This window comes from Sorex araneus, chromosome 6 (genome assembly GCF_027595985.1).
Source record: "Sorex araneus isolate mSorAra2 chromosome 6, mSorAra2.pri, whole genome shotgun sequence".
NCBI classification, from domain to species: Eukaryota; Metazoa; Chordata; class Mammalia; order Eulipotyphla; family Soricidae; genus Sorex; species Sorex araneus.
Window position 1 is genome coordinate 88,487,098 of NC_073307.1, and position 25,274 is coordinate 88,512,371.

The window sequence follows — 25,274 nt, forward strand, 5'->3', positions numbered from 1 at the left end:
AGGCTTGAGGAATCATATGTGGTGCAGGGATTGGACCTAGATTGCATGTACTGTTGCTCCAGCCCCCTTGGTCATTCTTTCAACAACTATTTTTCTCTTCCTGCATCACACCCAGCGATGCACAGGAGTTCCTCCTGGCTCATGCACTCAGGAATTACTCCTGGCGGTGCTCAAGGGACCCTATGGGATGCTGGGAATTGAACCTGTGTCGGCCGTGTGCAAGGCAAATGCCCTCCCCGCTGTACTATAACTCCAGCCCCAACAACTATTTTTTTTGGGGGGAGCCACATCCAACTGTGCTCAAGGCTTACTCCTGACACTGCTCAGGGGACCATATGGGGTGCCAGGGACTGAACCTGGATCACTCATGTACAAGGCAAGGGCCTTCCCTAGAGTATCCTCAACAATGATCATTTTTGAACGCCTTCTACATGTTTGAGCCTATCACAGCTTGTGGGATCATGGCTAGTGGCCCTTCCCTTGTGGAACTCCGACTCTAGTGAGGGAGACAGTGGATGATAGAGCCACAAACATCTGCCAGTGTTGACGGATCTGCCCACACCCCAAAAATACATCTGCCAGTGGGAGGAGCGATAGCACAGCGGGTAGGGCGTTTGCCTTGCAAGCAGCTAACCCGGGTTCGATTCCTCCACCCCTCTCAGAGAGCCCGGCAAGCTACCAAGAGTATCTCGCCTGCACAGCAGAGTCTGGCAAGCTACCATGGCATATTCGATATGCCAGAAACAGTAACAAGTCTCACAATGGAGACGTTACTGGTGCCCGCTTGAGCAAATCGATGAGCAACGGGATGACAGTGATACAGCGATACAGTAATATTTTTTTGGTGGGGCCATAGTGGCTTGAGCTCACCTAGGGGTGCTCAGGGGCTGCTCTGTGCTTGAGGATCACTCCCAGCCGTGCTCAAGGGACCCTGTAGTGCCAGAAATGAAACCCAGGTCTCCAGCATGACAAACATACCTTCCAGGCCATGAAAAAATCTCTCTGGAGCCCACTGGTAATATTTTTCATTACTTCTGGGTTCAGTGGGATCCCCAATATTGATCCAGGCAAATTTCCGCCTGCTACCTGTCACTAAAGTCCAGTCTGGTGCGAGAGCCATAGTACAGCAGGTAGGGTCTTTGCCTTGCACAGGGTGAACCAGTTTGATGGCATACAAACCAGTACGTATGATTCCTGAGCACTGCCAGGAGTGAGTCCTGAGTGCCAGGAGTAAGCTCTGCAGACCGTCAGGTGTGGCCTGAAAAACAAAACAAACAAAAAATCCAGGCCCGGGGCTAGAGCAATAGCACAGCGGGTAGGGTGTTTGCCTTGAACGCGGCCGTCCCGGGCTCAATTCCCAGCATCCCATATGGTCCCCTGAGCCCCACCAGGAGTAATTCCTGAGTGCAGAGCCAGGAGTAACCCCTGTGCATCGCCAGGTGTGACCCCCCCCAAAAAAAAAAAATCCAGGCCCTAGGAATGGAGAGACAGCACCGCAGGCAAGGTGCTTGCCTTGCACAAGGCCAATCTGAATTTAATTCCAGTCACCCCATTGTAGTCCTCCAAACTCAGAGTGATCCCTGAGCACAGAGCCAGGAGTAAACCTTCATCACCACTGGGTATGGCCCAAAAAACAAATTTTGTTTTGTTTTTGTTTTTGTTTTGTTTTGTTTTTGTTTTTTTGGGGGGTCACACCTGGCGATGCACAGGGGCTACTCCTTGATCTGCACTCAGGAATTACTCCTGGCAGTGCTCAGGGGACCATATGGGATGCTGGGAATAGAACCCTGGTCGGCCGCGTGTAAGGCAAATGGCCTACCCACTGTGCTATTGCTCCAGCCTCCCAAAAAGCAAATTAAAAAAAAAAAAAATCCAGAGACCAGAGCGATAGTGCAGCAGGTAAGGTCATTTGCCTTTCATGCAGCCAACATGGGTCCAATCCTTGGTGTCCCATATGCCCTCCCTGCCTCGCCAGGAATAATTTCTGAGTGTAGAGCCAAGAATAAGCCCTGAGCATTGCTGGGTGTGGCCCAACAGCCAAAAGAGAAAAAGAAAAGAGCAAGAAAAGAAAACCAAAACATCCAAGTCCTTCTACTGATTACATTACACTCCCAGCCAATAATATGGCTGGGTGCTTCTCTGGGGAGACAGAAGCGACAAAAGAGAACTTCCACCACACCCAGCTCTCCTCCCGTGGCCTTTTCAGCCACCCGCGTCGTCTCTCTGCACTGTGCCCAGGCTTCCCTGAGTGACAGCAACACTCCTGGCGTCACTGACTGTCCCCAGCAGCTTGGAAGCGCGACGTTCGTCCTCCTTATGTCACCTTCCCCTCAGCCTGGCCCTTTGCGGAGCCGCTTTTTAAGCTGCAAAGTTTCCAAAGATGCTTTGGTCACCGTTGTCACAATTTTCCCCTTGCCTCTCTCTCGCTCATCAATTCCAGCTCTGCGCCTTGTGTCATTCATCGTGTTGAATGGGTAAGATGGTCCCCTGCGCAAAATATTCAAATCTACGAAAGGTCTGTAGTGGAAGTTTCCATCCACTGTGTCCATCTTCCCAGCCTGGCCTCACTTGTACACTACACCTCATTGGTGACTCATTGGTACACAGTCTTCCTCTCTCTCTCTCTCTCTCTCTCTCTCTCTCTCTCTGTCTCTCTGTTTCTGTCTCTGTTTCTCTCTGCCTCTGTCTCTGTCTCTCTGTAGGCAAACACCCTACCCACTGTCCCACTGTACTATTGCTCCAGCCCCTATGATGTCATTCTTTTTTTTTTCTTTTTTTCTTTTTGGGTCACACCCGGTGATGCACATGGGTTCCTCCTGGCTTTGCACCCAGGAATTATTCCTGGTGGTGCTCAGGGGCCCATATGGGATGCTGGGAATCGAACCCGGGTCAATAAGCATCCTACCCACTGTACTATCACTCTGGCTCCTATGATGTCATTCTTTCTTTTTTTTTTTTGGGGGGGTCACACCCTGCGATGCTCAGGGATTATTCCTGGCTCTGCACTCAGGAATGACTCTGGCGGTGCTCGGGGGACCACATGGGATGCTGGGAATTGAACCCAGGTCGGCCATGTTCAAGGCAAATGCCCTACCTGCTGTACTATCACTCCAGCCCCTATGATGTCATTCTTAACTCTTTTCCTTCTTTTTTTTTTCTCTTTTCCTTCTTGACCTCACAAGCAATCCTTCTAAAGGGCCGAAGAAAGTACAGTGACTAGGGTGCTCACCCTGCATGCAGCCGACCAGGGTTCGATCCCCAGTACCTTGTGAGGGATGATTTCTGAGTTCAGAAACAGAAGCAAGCCCAGAGCACAGCCAGGTATGGCCCCCAAACCAAAAATAAATTTAATAAAATCCCAGTTCTGGGACCAGAGAGATCATACAGTCGTTACGGCTCTTGCCTTGTATGTGGCTGACCCGATTTCATCCCTGGTACCACACATAGTCCGTGGATTCTTCTCTGCACAGAGAGAGTAAGCCCTGCGTGTGGCAGGTGTGACCCCAAAACAAACAAAATCTCTACTTCACTTCACCTTATAAGAGGTAAATTTCTTTTTTTTTTTCTTTTTTCTTTTTGGGTCACACCCAGCAGTGCGCACGGGTTACTCCTGGCTCTGCACTCAGGAATTACTCCTGGCGGTGCTGGGGGGCCATATGGGTTTCTGGGAATCGAACCTGGGTCGGCCACATGCCAGGCAAACACCCTACCCGCTGTGCTATCGCTCCAGCCCTAAATTTGTTTATTACCTCATGCAGAGTAGAAACTATTTTCTGAATTTTCCATCTCCCATCTTTGTTTTGTCTTTTCCTTTCATGCCCTGGTGTTTCTCATGACTATAAACAAAATATACATATTGCCTGAATCTTCCCGAAGATGTGGCTACTGAGGGGCGCAAAGGTAATTTCTCTCTCAGCTCTGTGGTTGGAGCAGTTTCCTGGCGATATGAGGTGTTCACTGTATACCTTCTGAATCACTGGTGAATATTTTATTCTGCGTCTGACTCCTTGGATATTAGTCAGGTTCTCCGGCTTTGTTTTAGTACATCTTGTTTTCTATATTTAGCACGAAAAACAGCACCTGGTACAACAGCCTTGAACATAGCTGTCACCTAGTAACACCAGAATGACTGAGTGTTACATCTTAGATTTTTGCTAAAGTTGAATTGCCCTCCCGTGCTTCAGATGCTGAACTTTTGTTTTTGTTGCTGCGGGCCTGAAGGCCATATCCCACAGTGCTCGGTGAATATTCCTGGCTCAGGACTCACTTCTGGTACTATAGTACTTCTGGTACTCACTTCAGAGGGCTTTGTGCGGTGCTGGGGTTCGAACCCGTGTCAGCTGTGTGCCAGGGCTGAAGCCCAGGCCTCTCTCTCTAGACTTTTCTTTTTTGTGTATGGGGATTGGGTTTGAGCCACACCCATGGGTGCTCATGGGTTATCCCTGGCTCTGTTCTCAGGAGTGACCCCTGGCAGTGCTCGGGTTAAACTATACACGGTAACAGGCCAGAGTTGCCTGCATGCCTTACCCTCTGTACTATCTCTCTGGCCTTCGTTTCAAGGGAATATTTTACGCAGACAGAAGGGAGAGGGGGACTTGAAACTTCTAACTTGGAGAAAGACCCAAGAGATGCCCTTGAATACAGTTAGTGTATGTGAGCGTATTGACAAAGGAGCAAAGGCAATATAGTGGAGCAAGGATAATTTCAACCAAATGATGCTGAAACGACTCTACACCAAAGGAGGACGGGCCCACGAGAAGGACCACAGGGAAGGCACTTGCCTTACAACGCTGCTGACCCAAGTTCAGCCTCCAGCACCCCATAGGAGGCTCAGCAAAGGAGTTCAGCACTCCAGCACGGCCAAGGATAAGCCCTGAGCACCACTGGGTGCGGCCCCAAACAAAAACAAAACACAAGAAGGAGGAAGGTAGGGAGAGAAAGAGAGAGAATAAAGAAGATAAAGGAGGAAGGAAGGAAGGAAGGAAGGAAGGAAGGAAGGAAGGAAGGAAGGAAGGAAGGAAGGAATGGAAGGAAGGAAGGAAGGAGGGAGCAGGGAGGAGAAGAAAAGGAAAGGGAAGGGATGGAAATGGAAGGGAAGGGAGGGATGGAGGGAGGAAGGAAAAAAGAAGGGAAGGAGGGAAGAAGGAAGGAAACAGAAAGGAAGGAAGGATGGGAGAAAAGAAGGGAGGGAGGGAGGGAGGGAGGGAGGGAGGGAGGGAGGGCTGGGGATATGACTCATCCATAAAGCCTTGCATGCCTGAGACTTGGGTTTAATTCTTGCTTTTTTGGGTCACACCTGGCAATGCACAGGGGTTCCTCTTGGCTCTGCACTCAGGAATTACTCCTGGCGGTGCTCGGGGGACCCTATGGGATGCTGGGAATCGAACCCAGGTCGGCCGCGTGCAAGGCAAATGCCCTCCCCGCTGTGCTATGGCTCCAGCCCCACGAGGGGGGGATTGTACTGTGTTTATGGTGGCTGCTTTGCATGTGGCCGACACACAGTTTGATCCCCAGCACTGCATATGTTCCCCAGCATGGTTAGGGTACAGAGCAGCCTCTGAGCACCACCAAAAGGACCCCAAGCACCACCACCTCCTCAATGGACCTTACACCTCAAAGGACCAGCTGCTCAACAACCTCTGGGCACACTCCATCAACCTCAAGGAGATCGACCTGAGGCCGAAGATGTCCCAGGTGCTGCCCAGAGATGCAGGCAGGTGCGTGTTTGTCAGTGTGCAGACCCTTGTGACATGCCTGTCGACCAAAAGCTTACATTCGGTAGACTGGGAACACCTGTTGAGGCGATTAGAGGCTGCCCCAAAAGCCTCCATTCCTCTTGGAGAGCCTGGCAAGGTACCAAGAGTGTCCCGCCCGCACAGCAAAGCCTGGCAAGCTAGGGGCTGGAGTGACAGCACAGCGAGTAGGGCACTGCACGCAGTCAACCCAGGTTCAATTCCAAGCATCCCATATGGTCCCCGGAGCACTGCCAGGGAGTAATTCCTGAGTGCAGAGCCAGGACTAATCCCTGTGCATTGCCAGGTGTGACCCAAAAAGCAAAATAACAAACAAACAAAAGCAGAGTGTGAAGACAAATCAGAGAAGACAAACTAGGGAAGTATTTGCAGGAGATTCATCTAATAAAGACTGTAGGGGCTTGAGCAATAGCACAGCAGGGAGGGCGTTTGCCTTGCAAGTGGCCAACCCAGGTTCAATTCCCAGCATCCCGTAGGGTTCCCCCAAGCACCGCCAGGAGTAATTCCTGAGTGCATCAGCCAGGAATAACCCCTATGCATCGCTGGGTGTAACCCAAAAAAGCAAAAAAATATAATAATTAAAAAAAAAAAGACTGGGGCTGGAGCAATAGCACAGCGGGTAGGGCATTTGCCTTGCACACGGCCAACCCGGGTTTGATTCCCAGCATCCCATAGGGTCCCCTGAGCACCGCCAGGAGTAATTCCTGAGTGCAGAGCCAGAACAACCCCTGTGCATTGCCGGGTATGACCCAAAAAGAAAAAAAAAAAAAAGACTGTAATCCAACCTAGACAAATAACACTTAAAACTTGGGGCTGGAGACACAGTACAGTGGGTAAGAGACTTGCCTTTTGTGGCCAAATTGGGTTCGACTTCTGTCCACACACATGGTTCCTTGAACCCCACCAGGAGTGATCCTTGAGCACAGAGCCAGGAGTGAGCCCTGAACACTGCTGGGTGTAGCCCCAAAGCCAAACACACATATGAACACACACACACACACACGTACAAAATACTTATCAGTAAGAAACCCAGTCAGAGAGAGTACAGAGACTGGAGCGATAGTACAGTGGCTAAGGCGTTTGTCTTGCACGTAGATGACCCAGGTTCAATCACCAGCATCCCATATGGTCCCCCGAGCACTGCCAAGAGTAATCCTCAGTGCCAAGTCAGTCAGGAATAACTCCTGAGCATTGATGGATATAACCCAAAAAGCAGACAGAGAGAGAGAGAGAGAGAGAGAGAGAGAGAGAGAGAGAGAGAGAGAGAGAGAGAGAGAGAGAGAGAGAGACCACTGTACTATCTCTCTGGCTCAACAGTTTAGTTTCTTATAAAACAAAACATGGGGGCCGGAGCAATAGTACAGCGTGTAGGGTGTTTGCCTTCCACGTGGCTGACCTGGCTTCAATCCCTGGCACCCCATATCATCCCCTGAGCACCACCAGGAGTGATTCCTGAGTGCAGACTCAGGAGTAACCCCTGAGCATTACAGTCTGTGGCCCAAACCCCACTCAAAAAAAAAAAAAACCCCTTGGGGGCTGGAGCAATAGCACAGCAGGTAGGGTGTTTGCCTTGCATGCGGCCGACCCGGGTTCGATTCCCAGCATCCCACAGGGTCCCCTGAGCACTGCCAGGAGTATTAATTCCTGAGTGCAGAGCCAGGAGGTAACTCTGTGCATTGCCGGGTGTGACCCAAAAAGAAAAAAACAAAACACCCTCATGTCCTGGACCAGTCTCAGTTCAGAGGTCTAAAGGAACAAACAGGACATTCACAAAGCCCCAAGACCTCAATCTAATCCTTGAGCACCACTTGATGTGACCCTGAGTGCCACTACAGTGACCTTGGTGTCTCCCAGCACAAACACACCTAGGAACTATCTTATCAGCACCTCAGTTTCATTGATTTTTCTGGCTTGGGGGCCACATCCAGTAATGGTCGGGGGTTACTCCTGACTCTGCACTTAGGAGTTACTCTTGGCAGTGCTCAGGGGACGATGATGGGGACTGAACAAACACGACTGGGCCACAGGCAAGGCAAGCACCCTGTCCACTGGACTGTGGCTTCTGATGCTGGGGCGGGGGCTTTGGGGGATTTTGTTTGTTTGTTGGTTTGTTTGTTTTGAATCACCATGGAAAACAGTTATGGCAGAGAGTCTGTTGCCCGCAAGCCTGGCTGTCTTCCCCGGGGCCCCTCGGAGGGGATGGGCTCCAGCTTCCCTCCCCGCCCCGAGCAGAGCTCCCGGCGGCCGAAGACCACCGGAACCTAGCCACAGCCATGCTGGAGGCCCCTCTCCACACGTTCAGACAGGCCTCACGCATGAAGGTACCGGCAGAGGAACCCAGGTGTGTGTAATCCCATCAACAGCCAACATCCAGAGACTTAAAAGCAAGCTCCCAGAAGCTCCCAGATATCTTATAGCCTACTTCTCCCTCTGGGAGAAACAAGCAAGCTACTGAGAGTTTCCTGCCCACATGGGACAGCCTCGCAAGCTTCCCATGGTGTATTTATATGCCAAAGCCAGTAACCAGCTGGGTCTCATTCCCCTGACCCTGAAAGAGCCTCCAATGCGGCATCGTTGGGAAGGATGAGTAGAGAGAGGCTTCTAAAATCTCAAGGCTAGGACGAATGGAGACGTTACTGAGACCGCTCGCTTGAGAAATTCAACGATCAACGGGATTTCGTGATTCGTGAGAACAGTTATAAAGATCTCCAGTTTAAGTCTCCGTCATACAGTGATCAAACACCCATCCCTTCACCAGTGCACATTTCCCACCACCAGGAACCGCTGGGGCTGGGTTTTAAACTGCCTGGCCTAGCTGGCTGAACACCACAGGGAAGAGAAGAGTACTGGGCTCCTGCTGGGGTGGGGGACCCTCCCCCGACAAAATATATCTTTTTTTTTTTTTTGCATCACACTCAGCGATGCTCAGGAGTTACCCCTGGCTCTGTACTCAAGAATTACTCCTGACAGTGCTCGGGGGACCATATGGGAGGGCAGAGATTTGAACCGGGGTCAGCTACATGCAAGGCAAACGCCCTCCCTGCTGTGCTATTGCTCCGGCCCCACAAAAGAAATCTTATGTGCACACACAGCCCTGTACACAGAGGGCTTGGGAATGTCACACTGTGGCAGACACAAGGTCACGGGTTCGACACCCAGCTCTGCCCCACACACTGAATGTGATCCCAGCACCACTGCCCAGTGACTGACAGCACACCAGGTAAGTGTGCAACCGTGGGACAATGCCACTATGACAAGAACAACAGCAACGATAAGGAGAGGAAAGGGGGAAAATTCCAGCACGGAGATATTTACAGCAGCTGTGCTGTTCATAAATGTCAAATTTGTAAAGAAACATGATGTTCTTCAGTAGGTGAGTGGATAAATAAGCTGCTACGTCAAACAGTTAAATACTTCTCTGCTCCAAAAAGAGATGAGTTCTTCCAGCCTCGAAGAGACCTGGAGAAACCTGAAAAATAAGAGAAGAAAAACTGGGGTTAGGGGCTGGAGTGAAAGCACAGCGGGTAGGGCGTTTGCTTTGCACGCGGCCGACCCAGGTTCTAATCCCAGCATCCCATATGGTCCCCTGAACACTGCCAGGGGTGATAATACAGTGTGTAAAGTGGTTGCCTTGCATGTGGCCGCCCTGTTTTTGACCCCTGGCACCCCAGATGGTCCCCCAAGCACTGCCAGGAGTGATTCCTGCGCTCAGAATCCAAGAGTAAGTCCTGAACATCTCTGGGTATGTGGGCCCAAAACAAAACAAAAATTAACAGACCTGGGGGCTGGAGTGATAGCACAGCGGGTTGGGCGTTTGCCTTGCACGCGGTCGACCCGGGTTCGATTCCCAGCATCCCATATGGTCCCCTGAGCACTGCCAGGGGTAATTCCCGAGTAAAGAGCCAGGAGTGACCCCTGTGCATTGCCAGGTGTGACCCAAAAAGCAAAAAAAAAAAAAAAAGAAAAAAAAAAGAAAGAAAAGAAAAGAAAAATGGAGTGATAGTACAGTGGGGAGGGTGTTTGCTTTACACACTACCCACCTGGGTTCGATCTCTGGCATCCTAGATGGTCCACTGAGCACTTCCAGGAGTAATTCCTGAGTGCAGAGCCAGGAGTAATCTCTGAGCATTACCAGGGTTGACCCAAAAAGCAAACAAAAAACATTACATGACATTCTGGAAAAAAGCAGAACTAGGGATGCAATAAAGAGATCAGTAGGGGCTGGAGCAATAGCACAGCGGGGAGGGCGTTTGCCTTGCACGTGGCCAATCCAGGTTCGATTCCCAGCATCCCATATGGTCCCCTGAGCACCGCCAGGAGTAATTCCTGAGTGCAGAGCCAGAAGTAACCCCTGTGCATCGCCAGGTGACCCAAAAAGAAAAAAAAAGAGAGATCAGTAGATGCGAGGGTCAGGGGCGATGAGAGGTGGAGAGATAACTAATCAGAGCACGAGCATTTTTAGAGAAGTGCAAATATACTGCCTGAGCCAGTGATGGCTGTGTGCTATTATGTATTTTCTAAATCCACTGAAGGTATAATAACACCAGGGGGAACACTTAGGTAAATTATGGGCTTCGGGGTGATTGTGATGTAGCAATATAGGTTCACTCTTGGTGAAAATAAATAACTGGGGCTGGAGCGATAGAACAGCGGGTAGGGCGCTTGCCTTGCACACAGCCGTCCCAGGCTGCCTCCCCCGCATCCCATATGGCCTCTCAAGCCCCACAAGGAGTGATCCCTGTGCGCAAAGCCAGAAGTAAATCCTGAGCACCCCTGGGCATGGCCCCCAAAACAAAATCCACAAATAAGAAGTACCAATCTGATAAGTGAGGTTGACGCTGGGGAAGGCTATGCCTGTGGGAGAGACAATAGAACTCTCTGTGCCTTTCTCTCAATTTTATTGTAAGGCTACAAGGGCTTTAAAATAAGAGAGAACCAGGACTGGAACAATAGCACAGCTGGTAGGGCGTTTGCCTTGCACATGGCCAACCCAGGTTCGATTCCCAGCATCCCATATGGTCCCCGGCGCACCACCAGAAGTGGTTCCTGAGTGCAAAGCCAAGAGTTACTTCTGTGCCAGTTTTGATTCCCAGCATCCCATAGTGTCCCCCGAGCACCGCCAGGAGTAATTCCTGAGTGCAGAGCCAGGAGTAACCCCTGAGCATCGCCGGGTGTGACCCAAAAAGCACTGCCACTGTCACTGTCATCCCATTTCTTGTCAATTTGCTCGAGCGGGCACCAGTAAGATCTCCATGTGAGACTTCTTGTTACTGTTTTTGGCATATCGAATACGCTACAGGGAGCTTGCCAGGCTCTTCCATGGGGCAAGATAGTCTCGGCAGCTTGCCGGGCTCTCCGAGAGGGGCAGAGGAATCGAACCCAGGTTAGCCACGTGCAAGGCAAACGCCCCACCCACTGTGTTATTGCTCCAGCCCACCCAAAAAGAAAAAAATATATATTATTATTTTCTTTTTATAAAGTTATTCATGATGATTCATTACATTCATATTCCAACACCAGTCTCCCCCCACCATTCACCTTCCCACCAACATTATTTCCAATTTTCCCAGCCACCACCCAAGCCTGCCCCAATTTCAGGCCCTAAATAATTTATTTTGTATTGGTTGTTATGAATAATTCGCTAAAAATGATCCAAAAAAATATTTCCTTAGAAGACAGTGTGTGAAGATCTCAGTGTAGCTCACCCTGGGGCCATCAAGCCCTTGGATAAGAGATTACTGACATGTTGTTACAGATGGAGCCTGTGTGCTAATATTTTCTTCATCAAGGTTGGTTGCCTTCTACTTCACAGCCCATCCCATGTGGAGTGCTACTTCTGGTGTGTCAGTGGTATATCAGTGGTGTAGAGCATGAGGGCATTTGTGGCCATGCACTCCACGAATTCTAAAATTTTGAATGGGGTGATACAGCTGGAGTTAGTTTTTAACTGGTGACTTTGGGGATCAGAAGTATCTCTGCAACTTGTTGTTCTCTTCTGAGGTTTGTTTATGAATCTATGGATTATGGCCAGTTAAAGAGCTTATATGGCCCCCGAGGCAGTTCGTGGGTGTGACTGCCAGGCTCCTGGAAGAATAGGGGCACCGGGGGAGGTCATCCATCCCTGACTACATGAGAGCCTGGGGATTTCAGTCACAAAACCAATATACCTGAGATTTTCAACAGATTTGTTCCTGAGTGAGGTTCATCCCAAGCTGAACCTCAGCGGCGTCCAGCGGCAATTCGGTTATGGAGATTTTTGGCTGCTGGGGTTCTATTTGGATGGGTGGAGAGCTCAGCTACCCGCCTCTGGGGTGGCCTGGATATGAGACTCACTCTGCTATCGGGGTCTGAAGACATCTCTGCCATCTTTTTAATTCTTTTTTTTTCCTGCTTTTTGGGTCACACCGGTGATGCACAGGGGTTACTCCTGACTCTGCACTCAGGAATTATTCTTGGCAGTGCTCTGGGGACCCTGTGGAATGCTAGGAATCAAACCTGGATCGGCCGCATGCAAGGCAAACACCCTACCCTCTGTGCTAACACTCCAGCTCCTTCTTCTTAATTCTTATTTTTTTTTAACTTGATTTGGGGGCCACACCCAATGGTGTTCAAGGCCTACTCCCAGTTTTGTACTGGGACATCATGCACTGCGAGGAATTGAACCAAGGTCTCCAAAGTCAAACCATCCGCTCTAGATTTTTGAGTTGTCCTTGGCCTCCAAACTTCTCTCTCTCTTCACACTCCAGGACCTTTCTTTCCTTTCCTTTCCTTTCCTTTCCTTTCCTTTCCTTTCCTTTCCTTTCCTTTCCTTTCCTTTCCTTTCCTTTCCTTTCCTTTCCTTTCCTTTCCTTTCCTTTCCTTTCCTTTCCTTTCCTTTCCTTTCCTTTCCTTTCCTTTCCTTTCCTTTCCTTTCCTTTCCTTTCCTTTCCTTTCCTTTCCTTTCCTTTCCTTTCCTTTCCTTTCCTTCCTTTCCTGGTCACACCTGGAAATGCACAGGGGCTACTCCTGGCTTTGCACTCAGGAATTACTCCTGGCGGTGCTGAGGGACCATATGGGATGCTGGGAATCGAACCCGGGTGGGCCGCATTCAAGGCAAATGCCCTACCCGCTGTGCTATTGCTCCACCCCCTCTTTTTTTTTTTTAAGGGTAGTGGTAATGGGTACACCCAGTGGTGCTCAGGGCTTACTCCTGACTCTTCACCCTGAAATCACTCCTGGTGGTGCTTGGAGGACCATCGGGGATGCTGGTGATCAGCTAAGTGCAAAGCAAATACCCTACCCACTGAACTATCCTGCCCCTCTTTCCTTTATATTTTTCTTTTTGGCTTTTTGGGTCACACCTGATGATGCACAGGGGTTATTCCTGGCTCTGCACTCAAGAATTCCTCCTGGCGTTGCTTGGGGGACCCTATAGGATGCTGGGAATCGAACCCGGGTAGACTGCTTGCAAGGTAAACGCCCTACCCTGTGCTATCGCTCCAGCCCCCGCCTTGTATTTTCAACCATAAACCAAACCATGTGGCCCAAAGTATAGTAGCCCTATGGTTCTCTCTTCATTAGTGTTCTAACTGCACGTTCTCCTTTCCATTACTTAAAATTACTGAACTTCCCTGGGCTTTAGTTATTTCCTGTCTGAAAAATGGCAACAAGGGACTGTGGCAAGCTTCAAATAAATTAAATTAAAGCTCTTATTTCAGTGCTTAGCACAGAGATCAATTCAACCCTGGTATAGAACTTTTAGTTTAGAAATTGTTTTTCTAACACAAGTTAATTACAAATTCAGTTCCATGTAATTCCACAAGTAGCTTCTCTAAGCCTGATCGGAGGAATGAAACACTTAAAAAAAAGGTTGCTATTTATTTCCAAAAGTCCCATGGCCAAATGGAATGTGGCTTCTACTTTAAAAGACCTGGGTTTCAAGCAAATCCTGAACTTTTATGAGCCTCAATTTCCTCATCTATAAAATTAGAATAGCATATGCCTTCAAGTAGAATTTCTTTTTCCCCTTGCCAGGGGAATTAAGTGGTAATGCATGACAAAGCACGTGTAATTATGATAGATGATGTTTTGGAGTCATCGTTGGGACTGTGGACAGGTGTAAGAATTCAATGATATAAAAATGTTCAAGGTGGGGGGTCAGAGTAATAGTACTACAATGGGTAGGGTGCTTTGCTTGCCTTGCACGATGTCAAACCAGGTTCAATCCCCAGTACCCCAAACTGTCCCCTGAGCACCACCAAGTGTGCATTAACAGGAGTAAGCCCTGCACACAGCTGAGTGTGGAAAAAAAAAATTAAAGCTGTCTGGCCAAGGGCAAATACTTAGTATATGTGCACTGTAGCACTGTAGCACTGTCATCCCGTTATTCATCAATTTGCTCAAATGGGCACCTGTAGTGTTTCCATTGTGAGACTTGTTAACTGTTTTTGGTATATCATCGAATATGCCACGGATAGCTTGCCAGGCTCTGCCATGCGGATTGGATACACTCAGTAGCTTGCCGGGCTCTCCGAGAGGAACAGAGGAATCAAACCTGGGTCGGCCACGTGCAGGGCAAACGCCCTACCCGCTGTGCTATGTGAGCTACTATTATTTGCTTTATTTTTCCTGTTTTGGAAATTCTGGCCAAGAGTCAGTAAAAAACCAAGTGGTACACTGAGAAATGGGAAAACTCAGTTTCAGCTATGCTGTTGGACCTTCCTTTTCCAATGGCTCAGCCCGGAACAAAGGCGAGAACTCCACTTTTATAGAGTGTTTACTGGGGGATAGGACATTTGCAGGAGGCTGGCAGGCCAGTACAAAGCAAAAAGTCCCAAGTATGTTATTTTGCATAGCAGGATCTGGACAACCTTAAGTACATGAGCACACTGGGAGAACATTCCCAGATTGCAAGGTACTGAGCAAGGTTATGACCATTTCCAGGCCATCCCAAATACTACACTCCAAGGTTGTATCATGCCGCCCAGACTCAGCTGCCCCTTGGCAGTTCCTGCTTTCTGGCATTAGCCTGTTCGAAACACGGACAAAGGTATCTTTCCGTCACCGTTCTTACTTCTGTTTGCTTGCTCCTCAAAAACAAGGAACTGGCTTTGTGGCTCAGTGGCTAAAAGGTGGAGAAAAAGTCTGACAAAAATGTGAGGGGCAGGGCTGGAGCGATAGCACAGCGGGGAGGGCGTTTGCCTTGCCCGCGGCCGACCCGGATTCGATTCCCAGCATCCCATATGGTCCTCTGAGCACTGCCAGAGGTGATTCCTGAGTGCAGAGTCAGGAGTAATCCCTGTGCACTGCCAGGTGTGACCCAAAAGGCAAAAAAAAAAAAAGGAGGTGCAGGGCTGGAGCGGGGAAGGCATTTGCCTTGCACCCGGCTGACCCAGGTTCGATTCCCAGCATCCCGTATGGTCCCCCAAGCACCGCCAGGAGTAATTCCTGGTGTGATCCAAAAAGAAAAAAAAAGTGATGTGTAGCCCGGGCAGCACAAAAGGAAAAAAAAAGTGGTTTAGCTCTCCAGGTGCTATCAGTCGCTAAACATATATATAATATATATATTTATATATGTATATAGATAGATGGTGTTTTGGAGTCATTTCCATATATGTATATGGGGGCGCACCTTTTTAACCTTCTTCCTCTTTCCATTTTAGCTTTCATCTCTAAAAGAGAAGGCACTTTGAGCAGATCGGACTCCTGATGTCAGCTCGGAGTCAACACAGAACCCAAGGGCAGAGAAACCACGTGGGTCCCTTGCTACCAGGGCAAGCCCTCTCGAACAATAAAGTTTTATTGAAACCAAACAGAAAAAGGCACCCGTCAAGTTTTTCCGCAACAGCCAATCAGAAAAATAAAAGGCGCGTTATAATTAACGGACCCTTCCTCCAATGGGAGGGCGGGACATATATCCCGCCCCTCAAACCGGCCTGGAGAGAGCGGAAGTGCGGCCGGAAGTCAGTCATAGAGTCGCGGGGCCAGAGCGGCCCGGTGGGGAGGTGGCAGGAAAGGCTCGGAACAGCTGCCGGAGGTGACGGAGCTGCGGCCCCGCCTGGCGCGCTGGAAGAAGAAGCTTCCAGGTAGCGGCCCGCACAGTCTGACCCAGGGTACGACGGGGCAGTCGGCGGGAGCCCCCGGCCCCGGGGCGGCCTCTTTAAGGGAGGGGGCGGAGCCACGTGAAGGTTCGTGAGGGTGAGGTCACGTGGCCGGGGGGAGGCCTTGGGGCACCCGTGGCGGCTTGAGGGAGCGTGGTCGTTAGGGTGGACATCATGTGACCCGCCCCCATCCCTCACTGCCTCCAGTGCCCCGGGGGTTCAATGGGCTGCATAGGGTGGGATTTGGGGTTAGGCCCCCGGCTGGGGGCAGCGGGTGGGCGTGGCAGCCCCGTCTCCTACCCCCAGGTGGCCGGGTCACCCCCATCCTGGACTCTGCAGGCCAGCCCCGGGGCTTCCCTGCCCCCCCCATCCGTGTCTGGGCACCGCCAGCCTCACCTCCTCTTTCCTTGCAGCTCCAGACACCGGGAGCCCGGGTGCCCCCACTCAGCCATGAGTGCCGAGGTGAAGGTGACAGGGCAGAACCAGGAGCAGTTCCTGCTCCTGGCCAAGTCAGCCAAGGGGGCAGCGCTGGCCACCCTCATCCACCAGGTGCTGGAGGCCCCTGGTGTCTACGTGTTTGGGGAACTGCTGGATATGCCCAATGTCAGAGAGGTGGGTTCCCCGAGGGCAGCTGGGGGCTGGCCTCTGGGTTTGAGCGTGGAGGGACAGGGCTCATGTTGCAACCCCGTACCTGTTTAGTTAAACAGCGACGGAAGCCGTGGCTCGCTGGCAGCCTGCTGGAGTAAGCGCACAGACCCCTGAGGTTCTCTTGGGGTGAGAGATGTGTAGAACCCCGGACGCTTCCTTTTGATTTAGAAGAGGCCCCTGGCTCCACCGCAGCCCCTCGATGGTCATGGCTTGTAATAGGTATTAGGACTCCGGTCGCTTGTATTTTGCAGCCTGAGTTTTCTCTGGAAGGCTATACAACTAAACCACTGCCCCCCGCCTTTTCCCAGAAACCTCTCTGAAACCGGACTTCCTGTTTCCCACCAATACCAAATATAAAATACCAAGTGTGGAAGCAGTCCGGAGAATCATCTAGCGGCCGCCTGTTAAACTAGACATTAAGATCTGCAAAGATCTAAACCAATCCCGTGCTATTTTTTGGCTCTTTGGGTCACACCTGGCGATGCACAGGGCTTCCTCTTGGCTTTGCACTCAGAAATTCCTCCTGGTGGTGCTCAGGGGACCCTATGGGATGTTGGGAATCGAACCCGGGTCGGCTGCGTGCAAGGCAAACGCCCTACTTGCTGTGCTATCGCTCCAGCACCCCCCCACCCCCTCCACCCCGTGCTTTTGAATGTTTTTCCTTTTCTAAATGCTTGTTTGGGAGACATACCCAGCGATGCTCAGGGATTACTCCTGGCTTTGCACTCAGGGATCACTAGCGTTCAGGAAACTATTTGGGATGCCAGGGATTGAACCCAGGTCAGCCGTGTGCAAGGCAAGTGCCCTACCTGCTGTACTATCTCTCCAGCCCTCCTTTATACCCCCCCCCCATATAAGGAAAATGGAGAGGAGAGCCAGAGAGATGGCTCAGGCTCATTGGGCTGTGCTCACGCTTTGTGTTCAGGTGGCTCAGTTCTTTCCCTGGCACTGGGGTTGGCGACACACTGGCAGGAGGGACCCCCAAGCACAAGACCCAAGTACCGCCTGATAACTGCCAGGTGTGGTTCCAAAGGAGCAAAAAGAAGAAGAAAAGAAATTCTGGGAGCAGGGATGTGGTTTTGTGCCAAAGCTCCTGCCTTGTATCGCGAGACCTGAGTAGTTCAGTCTCCATGCTTGGGTGTGGGGGAGTAGGAACAATCACGGCCTCTCCCTGCCTCTCCCTGCTATTGTAGAATAACCAGGTGAGGTCCTGGTGAAGTATGGTCCAAGGAGCTAGTCTAGCGGGAAAGATGCTAGCCTTGCATGTGGCTGACCCGAGTTTGATCCTTGGCACCTTATATGGTTCCCCCAACCCCTGCCAGGAGAAATCCCTGAGCACAGAGCCAGGTATATGAGCACCTTTTGGTGTGGCCCCAAAACAAAACTCAAAAAAAGAAGGAGCAGGTGAGTTGTCAGCAGCCAGTGTGAGATCGACATAACCCTGTTCTCTGCACTACTGAGATAAGTTAGATAAGGAGAGAGTTATCTTTCCCAGAGACACACGGAAAAATGCTGGAAACAGCAAGGAGCATGCCAGAATGGCAGATGAGGGTGTGTGTGTTAAATAATTTCTGTTTAATTTCCCAGCATTGCATAAGGAAGTCCGGAAGTGTATGAGACACTCTCTGCCCCTTGAACCTATCCTCGGCCCCAGTGTTCAGTTTAAATCACAGGTGGGGAGTTGGCTCGAAGAGCTGAACACATAGTTTGCACTCGGGAGACCCCAGGTTCAATCCCCAGAACCATTCATCCCTCGAGCACTGTCAGGAGCAACCCCAGAACACGGCAGGGAGTAGCCCTTGAGTACTGCCAGGTATGACCAGAGAGGGAGAAAGAGGAGAGGGCTTGGGGAGAGAGCAGAGAGAAGTTTTAAGATCCTAGATCCAGGGCTGGAGCGATAGCACAGCGGGTAGGGCGTTTGCCTTGCACACGGCTGACCCGGGTTCGATTCCCAGCATCCCATAGAGTCCCCTGAGCACCGCCAGGAGTAATTCCTGAGTACAGAGCCAGGAGGAACCTCTGTGCATCACCAATGTGACCCAAAAAGCAGGAAAATAAAATAAAATCCCAGATCCCAGAGTAGATGGTAGGTAGGGTCGGAGCAGTAGTGCAGCAGGGAGGGCGCTCACCTTCCACGCAGCTGACCCGGGTTCTAGCCTCAGCATCTCATAGGGTGCCCCAAGCACCTCCAGGAGCCTGAGCACAGAACTAGGAGTCAGCCATGAGCATCACTGAGGGTGGCCCGTACACCCACATAATTGCCACCGACTTGCGATGCTGTGGCAGCAGTACATGGACAAATTCCAGTTTTCAGGGGTCCATGATTGAGTGTTTGGGATCCCCCTGAAATGGACAGACGGGTAGCGTGCCCTCCCCACTCTGCAGCAGGGCGAAGGAGAAGCCCTCAAAGGAAAGACAGAGCATTTGGCGGAGGGGGGAGCCCGCCACCGCCCATCCGAGAATCCCAGAAAAGATACCAGGCTCTCAGCTGCAGCGGTCAGAGGAATGGTACCCTACAGAAGCCAGTGACTTGGGGCTGGAGCCATAGCACAGTGGGGAGGGCGTTTGCCTTGCACGCAGCCGACCCAGATTCGATTCCCAGCATCCCATAGGGTCCCCCGAGCACCGCCAGGAGTAATTCCTGAGCATCGCCAGGTGTGACCCAAAAAGCAAAAAAAAAAAAAACAAAGAAGCTCAGACAAGGGAGGCTGGGAGGGGCCGGGAGGGGCCAGCCAGGGCCTGCCCTGGGCCTGTCACCTCTCCTCTCCTCTCCCCTCCTCTTTTGCAGCTGGCCGAGAGTGATTTCGCCTCCACATTCCGGCTCCTCACAGTGTTTGCGTACGGGACATACTCAGACTACCTCGGTAACGGAGGGGCTGCAGCCTCAGAGAGGGCCAGTGGGAGAAGGGCACTGTCCCGGGGCTTAGCGACATTCCGGGGCCCGACCCCACCTACATCCTCCATACAGGTAGGGGTGGCGCCAGAGAGTCCAGCAGGCAGGCACTTGCCTGGCACGCAACCCACCCACGTGCCTGTCCCCAGCGCCCCTGAGCCCCACCCGGAGCTGGGTGGGCCACCCTGCGCCCCCGGAACCAAAATCCCAAACAAATCAAGACATGATTTGGCATGAAAATTAACAGCACATGGGGCTGGATCTATAGCACAGCGGGGAGGGTGTTTGCCTGGCACGTGGCCAACCCAGGTTCAATTCCCAGCATCCCATAGGGTCCCCCGAGCACCGCCAGGAGTAATTCTTGTGTGCAGAGCCAGGAGTAATCCCTGTGCATCGCCGGGTGTGACCCAAGAAGAAAATAAAAATTGAACAGCTGGGGAGGGAATCAGGGTTCCCTGTCCTTCCTTCCTAGCCGAGGCCCGGAATCTTCCCCCGCTCACAGAAGCTCAGAAGAATAAGCTTCGGCACCTGTCAGTCGTCACTCTGGCTGCCAAAGTCAAGGTGAGTGACGCGTGGCCCCGACCGGGACCGCCTTTGCCCGGGCCCCCACCTCCGAGCCCCCTGCCTCCCCACCGCCCCTCCTGGGCTGCTTCTGAAACTTGACTGAGAAATACTCCCGGAGGCTTCCGAGGTCTCTTCTGTCACATGCAATTCTACACAACAGCTTTGGGCTTTGGGGGTTGGGGTCAGCGAGCAGCTGGGGTGCGAGGCAGGCGAAAGTCCAGGAGTTCCAGTGTCACATCAGGACCCCTCCTGCCCAGCACTGCCAGGAGAGCCCCCTGGGCACCGCGGGGTGCGGCCCCAGACCAGCACAGCAGCTGTTGATGTTGGGGTGAGGGTCGGCCTCCTGCAGGGCGCTCTCCTGGGGTGGGGGGGGGGGCGGGCGCTGGGCTCTCCAGCTTGAATAAGGACCCGGACCCGGGGCCTGTGTCTGCTTCCCTTAGGCTCTGGGTTTCATTGGTCCCGATTGGGTTTGGGGTCACACCTGATGATGCTCAGGGCTTACTCCTGGCTCTGTGCTCAGGACTCATTCTGGCAGTGCTCGGAACAGGATGGGATGCCAGGGGCTGAACTCAGTGGTCAGCCTCATGCATGGCCAGCGCCCTCCCCACTCTACTCACTCCGTGCTCTGCCTTGCTGTTTTTGTTTTGTTTTTTGCTTTTTGGGTCACACCTGGCAATGCACAAGGGTTCCTCCTGGCTCTGCACTCAGGAATTGCCCCTGGCGGTGCTCAGGGGACCCTGTGGGATGCTGGGAATCGAACCTGGGTTTGCCGCGTGCAAGGCAAACGCCCTCCCCGCTGTGCTACCGCTCCAGCCCCTCTGCCTTGCTGTTTTCCCATACCCTGTGCCCTGCCTGCCTGGCGACCCCCGTGTCTCTTGGCCCGGTCTCCTGTCATTCTCCTGAGCCTTACTCTGGCCAGTCCAGGGTCCCTGAACCTTACTCTGACTGGCTGACCCAGTGGTCAGGTGACCCTGTGGGGTGCCGGGGGTTGAACCCCGGTCGGCCTTGTGCAGGGCAGGTTCCCCACCCTACTATCTCTCCCAGGCTGTTCAGCTTTTGCAGAGGGGCTGCGCGCCAGCCCAGGGAGGGAAGGGCGGGAGCAGGCGCAGGAGGGCAGGCGGGGACCCACCTTGGGCTGAGGCAGGGGAAGGAAGCGCCGAGTGCCGCGCGCCCAGCCTGCCCCTCCCCTGCCCTCCGCGCAGTGTATCCCCTACGCTGTGCTGCTGGAGGCGCTGGCGCTGCGCAACGTGCGGCAGCTGGAGGACCTGGTCATCGAGGCCGTGTACGCCGACGTGCTGCGGGGCTCGCTGGACCAGCGCAACCAGCGGCTGGAGGTGGACTACAGCATCGGGCGGGACATCCAGCGCCAGGACCTCAGTGCCATCGCGCGGACCCTGCAGGAGTGGTGAGGCCCGGGCCCGCCCCGGGCGGCCCTTCTCACGCCCCCCAAAGGGAGGGACCCCGGGGCTCAGAGCCCGGGAGTCGAGGGGGCCGCGGGGAGGGCGGGGAGCGCTCAGCCCATGTTGGCTCGATTCCCGGCCCCCCTTATGGTCCCCCGAGCCCATCAGAAGTGACCCCCGCGCGCAGAGCCGGGAGCCACCCGGAGCGGGTGTGGCCCAGAACCAGAAGAGGGACCGAGATTTCGGGAATCCTCCTTCTTGCAGCAGCCTCTGGCGGGGGACCCGCGGGAGCGGGCCCTAACCTCACGGGGTCCTGGAGGGCCGCGTTGGTGGCACAGTGGCTAGAACCCGCGCAGCCGTGGGCGCCCCGCCCCCCGCTCGCCCTCCTGTCGGCTCCCAGTGTCGCTCTTCAGGGCCCCTTCCTCTGCTCTCTGTTTTCGTGGACTTCAAGCATTTCTGGTTGTTTTTTTAGGATTTTGATTTTTTTTTCGGGGGCGCGGGGGCACACCCACAGTGCTCAGGGGTTCCTCCTGGCTCTGCACTCAAGAATTACTCCTGGTGGTGCTCGGGGGATCTTATGGGATGCCGGGGATGGAACCCGGATTGGCCGTGTGCAGGGCAAACCCCTCCCCGCTGTGCTGTGGCTCTGGCGCCTCCAAACGGTTCCTTATACTTTTTTTTTTTTTGCTTTTTTTTGGGGGGGGGTCACACCCGGCAATGCACAGGGGTCATTCCTGGCTCATGCACTCAGGAATTACCCCTGGCGGTGCTCGGGGGACCATATGGGATGCTGGGATTCGAACCCGGGTCGGCCGCGTGCAAGGCAAATGCCCTACCCGCTGTGCTATCGCTCCAGCGCCTTCCTTATACTTTTTTGTTTGTTTGTTTTTGAGCGGGTGCTCGGGCCCAGCAGCTCCTCCCTGAGACTCTCGGCCACCCGGGCCAGTGGTTCACTATGGGAGCCCGAGCGTCTGCTGCTGCTTGGACCCGCGCGCCTCGGACTCCCTGCCCCATACTGGCCCAGCAACGCTCGGGGACCGTGTGGTGCCCGGGATCCAGTGGGGGCCAGCTGCGGGCGGGGCAGGCGCCTTCACCCCTGCCCTCCCTCCCCAGCCCCTCCCCACACCTCTCGTTCCTGCCACAATATTCTCCAGCTCCCCAGCCTGGCGAGGGCCCCGTCCTGGCAGGGCTTGGCTGCCAGTGCGCCGCGCTCTCGCCGAGAACGGTTGCCACGGGGGCGGAGCCACAGTGCAGCAGGGAGGGCGCCGGCCTCGCACACGGCCGCTGGGGTTCGATCCCTGGCATCCCGTACGTTCCCCTGAGCACCGCCAGCAGTGATTCCTGAGTGCAGAGCCAGGTGGAACCTCTGAGGGGCTGGAGCAATAGCACAGCAGGGAGGGCGTTTGCCTTGCACGCGGCCGAGCCGGGTTTGAATCCCAGCATCCCATAGGGTCCCTTGAGCACCACCAGGAGTAATTCCTGAGTGCATCACCGGGTGTGACGCAAAAAAAAAAAAAAAAAAGACAGATGGAACCTCTGAGTATTGCCACGTGTGGCCCAAAAAGCAAAAATAGAGAGAGAGAGACTGTTCAGGAGTACAGGATGGCGGCCCCCCCCGCCCCCCGGCCTGCTGACGCCCCTCCCGTGCCCGCCGCAGGTGTGTGGGCTGTGAGGTGGTGCTGTCGGGCATCGAGGAGCAGGTGAGCCGCGCCAACCAGCAGAAGGAGCAGCAGCTGGGCCTGAAGCAGCAGATCGAGAGCGAGGTGAGGCGGCAGTCGAGCTGGGTGGTGACCCCGGGGCTCGGGAGGCTCGGGAGGTCCCGTTGGCCATCACACCCCCGCCCCCCCATAGGTCGCCAACCTTAAGAAGACCATTAAAGTGACGACGGCCGCCGCCGCCGCCGCCACCTCTCAGGACCCCGAGCAGCACCTGACGGAGCTGCGGGAACCGGCCCCCGGCACCAGCCAGCGGCAGCCCAGCAAGAAGGCGTCCAAGGGCAAGGGGTGAGCCGCCCGGGGCACCCCGCACCCCCTCCACTCGGGGCCGAGGGGCTCCCTGCAGCCCCCGTCTCTCTCTCTCTCTCTCCCCCCCCCCCCCGCCAGGCTCCGTGGGAGCGCCAAGATCTGGTCCAAGTCGAACTGAAGAGACTGTGGTTTCCGCCGTGGGCATCTGGGCTTCCACCCGCCGGCCCGCCCCCCCAGGAGCCCGCCGAGGGCCTTCCTGTGCCCCTGGTCAGCTGATAATTCTCCGTTCCTGCCCCACCGCCTCCCTCCTCTCCCCACCCCAAGCGTAGACAGGAGACGAGTACAAGTCATGCTTGTGTTGGCACCTGCCGTTGGACGCGACTCTCTTATTTGCCCCCCCCTGCCCGCCCCCTCCTGCTCCCCGCCACCCTCTCCCCCTGCTACTCAGGCCATCGAGTAGGTGGGGCTGCCCTGTCGCCCTGGCAGCCTCCCCCCACCCCGCATGCCTCGCCTCCGACCCACTCCAGCCCCCGGCTTGTCTAGGCAGCCTCTCGGGAGCCAGCCGGTGCCCCCTGGGCACCCACCCCGAGTCCTGGGACCGGCTCTGCCACCCTCGGAGCCCAGAGTCCTTCCCGAGACAGTTCTGGCCTTCCTTGGCTCTCCCCTCCCATCCGGCCCTGGGCGCCGCCCCCCGCTCCCCTCCCTGGGAAGGGCCCTGTCTCTTGAGGTTGCCAAGAGATGGTTCTTTCTTGGCCCCTGCTAGCCTGAAAAAGCCCGATGGCAATCACGGAAGGGCTTCTCTCGACTTCCTTGGGTGAATTGGAAGGGGAAAGGAAGGGGAACGAGGATTGTATTAAAAAAAGAAAAGCAAAGTATATATACATAAGCCTATATATATAACGTGAGACAGAAATAAATCTATGAGACGTCTATCTGCAAGCACGCCCCGAGCTGGGTATCTTCTGTCTTTGATGGCTCTGGGTGGGAAGGACGCTCATTTCCAGTCCACACACATAGTCAAGTTTGGGGGATAAAAAGAGAACCAGGAGCCAGAGAAAGAGTTACAGTGGGTAGGCGCTGGCCTTGCACACAGCCGACTCGGGTTTGAGTCTCAGCATCCTGTATGGTCCCTCAGCGCCCTGTGATTTCTGAGTGCAAAGCCAGGAATAAGTCCCACACCAAAACAAAAGAGGAGGGGCCTGAGCGATAGCACAGCGGGTAGGGAGTTTGCCTTGCCCGAGGCCGACCCGGGTTCGATCCTCGGCATCCCATATGGTCCCCCAACCACTGCCAGGAGTAATTCCTGAGTGCAAAGCCAGGAGTAACCCCTGAGCATTGCTGGGTGTGACCCAAAAAGAAAAAAACAAAATAAAAAAAAAAAAAAAGAGGACCAGAGACTTAGGTGCCAAGTCCTGGCCTAGGTCCCTGGAGGTGTATTCTTGGCCAGGGTGGCGGCGCCAGCGGGAGGCACAGGCTTAGCACGAGTGAGGACCGGAGTTCTGTCCCCCGCACCAGAATTCTCTTCCTACGGCCACTGAGGGTGTCTTCTCTTAAGCCCAGTAGGGATGGGAGAGATCGTACAGCGGGTAAGGCACTGACCCCACTGTACTGCCCTTGTGTGCAGCTGACCCCGGTTCAACTTCCTGACAGCGCATATGGTCCCTGAGCTTAGAGCCAGAGCGAAGGACCGAGAAACCAGTCAGAGTGACAGCACAGCTGGCACGGTGCTGGCCTTGCACGTGACTGGCCAGGGACTGACCCCTGGCACCACAGAAGGTCCCCGAGCCCAGCACAGAGCCAAGACAGACCCCAGTTCAGTCCCTGGCGTCACACTGCCCCTGGGCATGGCTCTTGGGCCCCTGAGCACCACGGTGGTGACCTGTGCCATCACTGGGCAGCCTAACTGGCCAGGTAGCACTGGCAGTGGCCCCTTGGCCACCTGAGCAGTTTCCGGAAGCTCCCTGTGCACCCCC

General features: G+C 53.8%; 1 protein-coding gene across 4 annotated transcripts; it reads left to right on the forward strand.

Moving 5' to 3' along the window:
- Positions 1-15,683: 15,683 nt before the first annotated feature.
- COPS7A (COP9 signalosome subunit 7A) lies at positions 15,684-24,240 on the forward strand. Of its 4 annotated transcripts, none has more exons than XM_004610463.3 (8): positions 15,684-15,817; positions 16,246-16,444; positions 19,269-19,344; positions 19,846-19,934; positions 21,140-21,342; positions 22,995-23,100; positions 23,189-23,340; positions 23,440-24,240. In XM_004610463.3, exons 2-8 carry the CDS (start codon positions 16,283-16,285, stop codon positions 23,477-23,479), a joined length of 828 nt encoding a protein of 275 aa, XP_004610520.1. In that variant the 5' UTR covers positions 15,684-15,817; positions 16,246-16,282; the 3' UTR covers positions 23,480-24,240. The 4 variants fall into 4 exon arrangements, with proteins under 4 accessions (XP_004610520.1, XP_004610519.1, XP_054999368.1 ...); XM_004610462.2 differs by having other exon boundaries at positions 15,691-15,844; XM_055143393.1 differs by having other exon boundaries at positions 15,770-15,919.
- Positions 24,241-25,274: the final 1,034 nt, after the last annotated feature.

Excerpts from the sequence above, each read along its gene's own strand:
- COPS7A (XM_004610463.3), top strand. The coding sequence starts at position 16,283 with ATGAGTGCCGAGGTGAAGGTGACAGGGCAGAACCAGGAGCAGTTCCTG. Across the intron at positions 19,345-19,845 it reads GACATACTCAGACTACCTCG|CCGAGGCCCGGAATCTTCCC; the intron begins GTAACGGAGGGG and ends CTTCCTTCCTAG. Across the intron at positions 21,343-22,994 it reads GCGCGGACCCTGCAGGAGTG|GTGTGTGGGCTGTGAGGTGG; the intron begins GTGAGGCCCGGG and ends TGCCCGCCGCAG.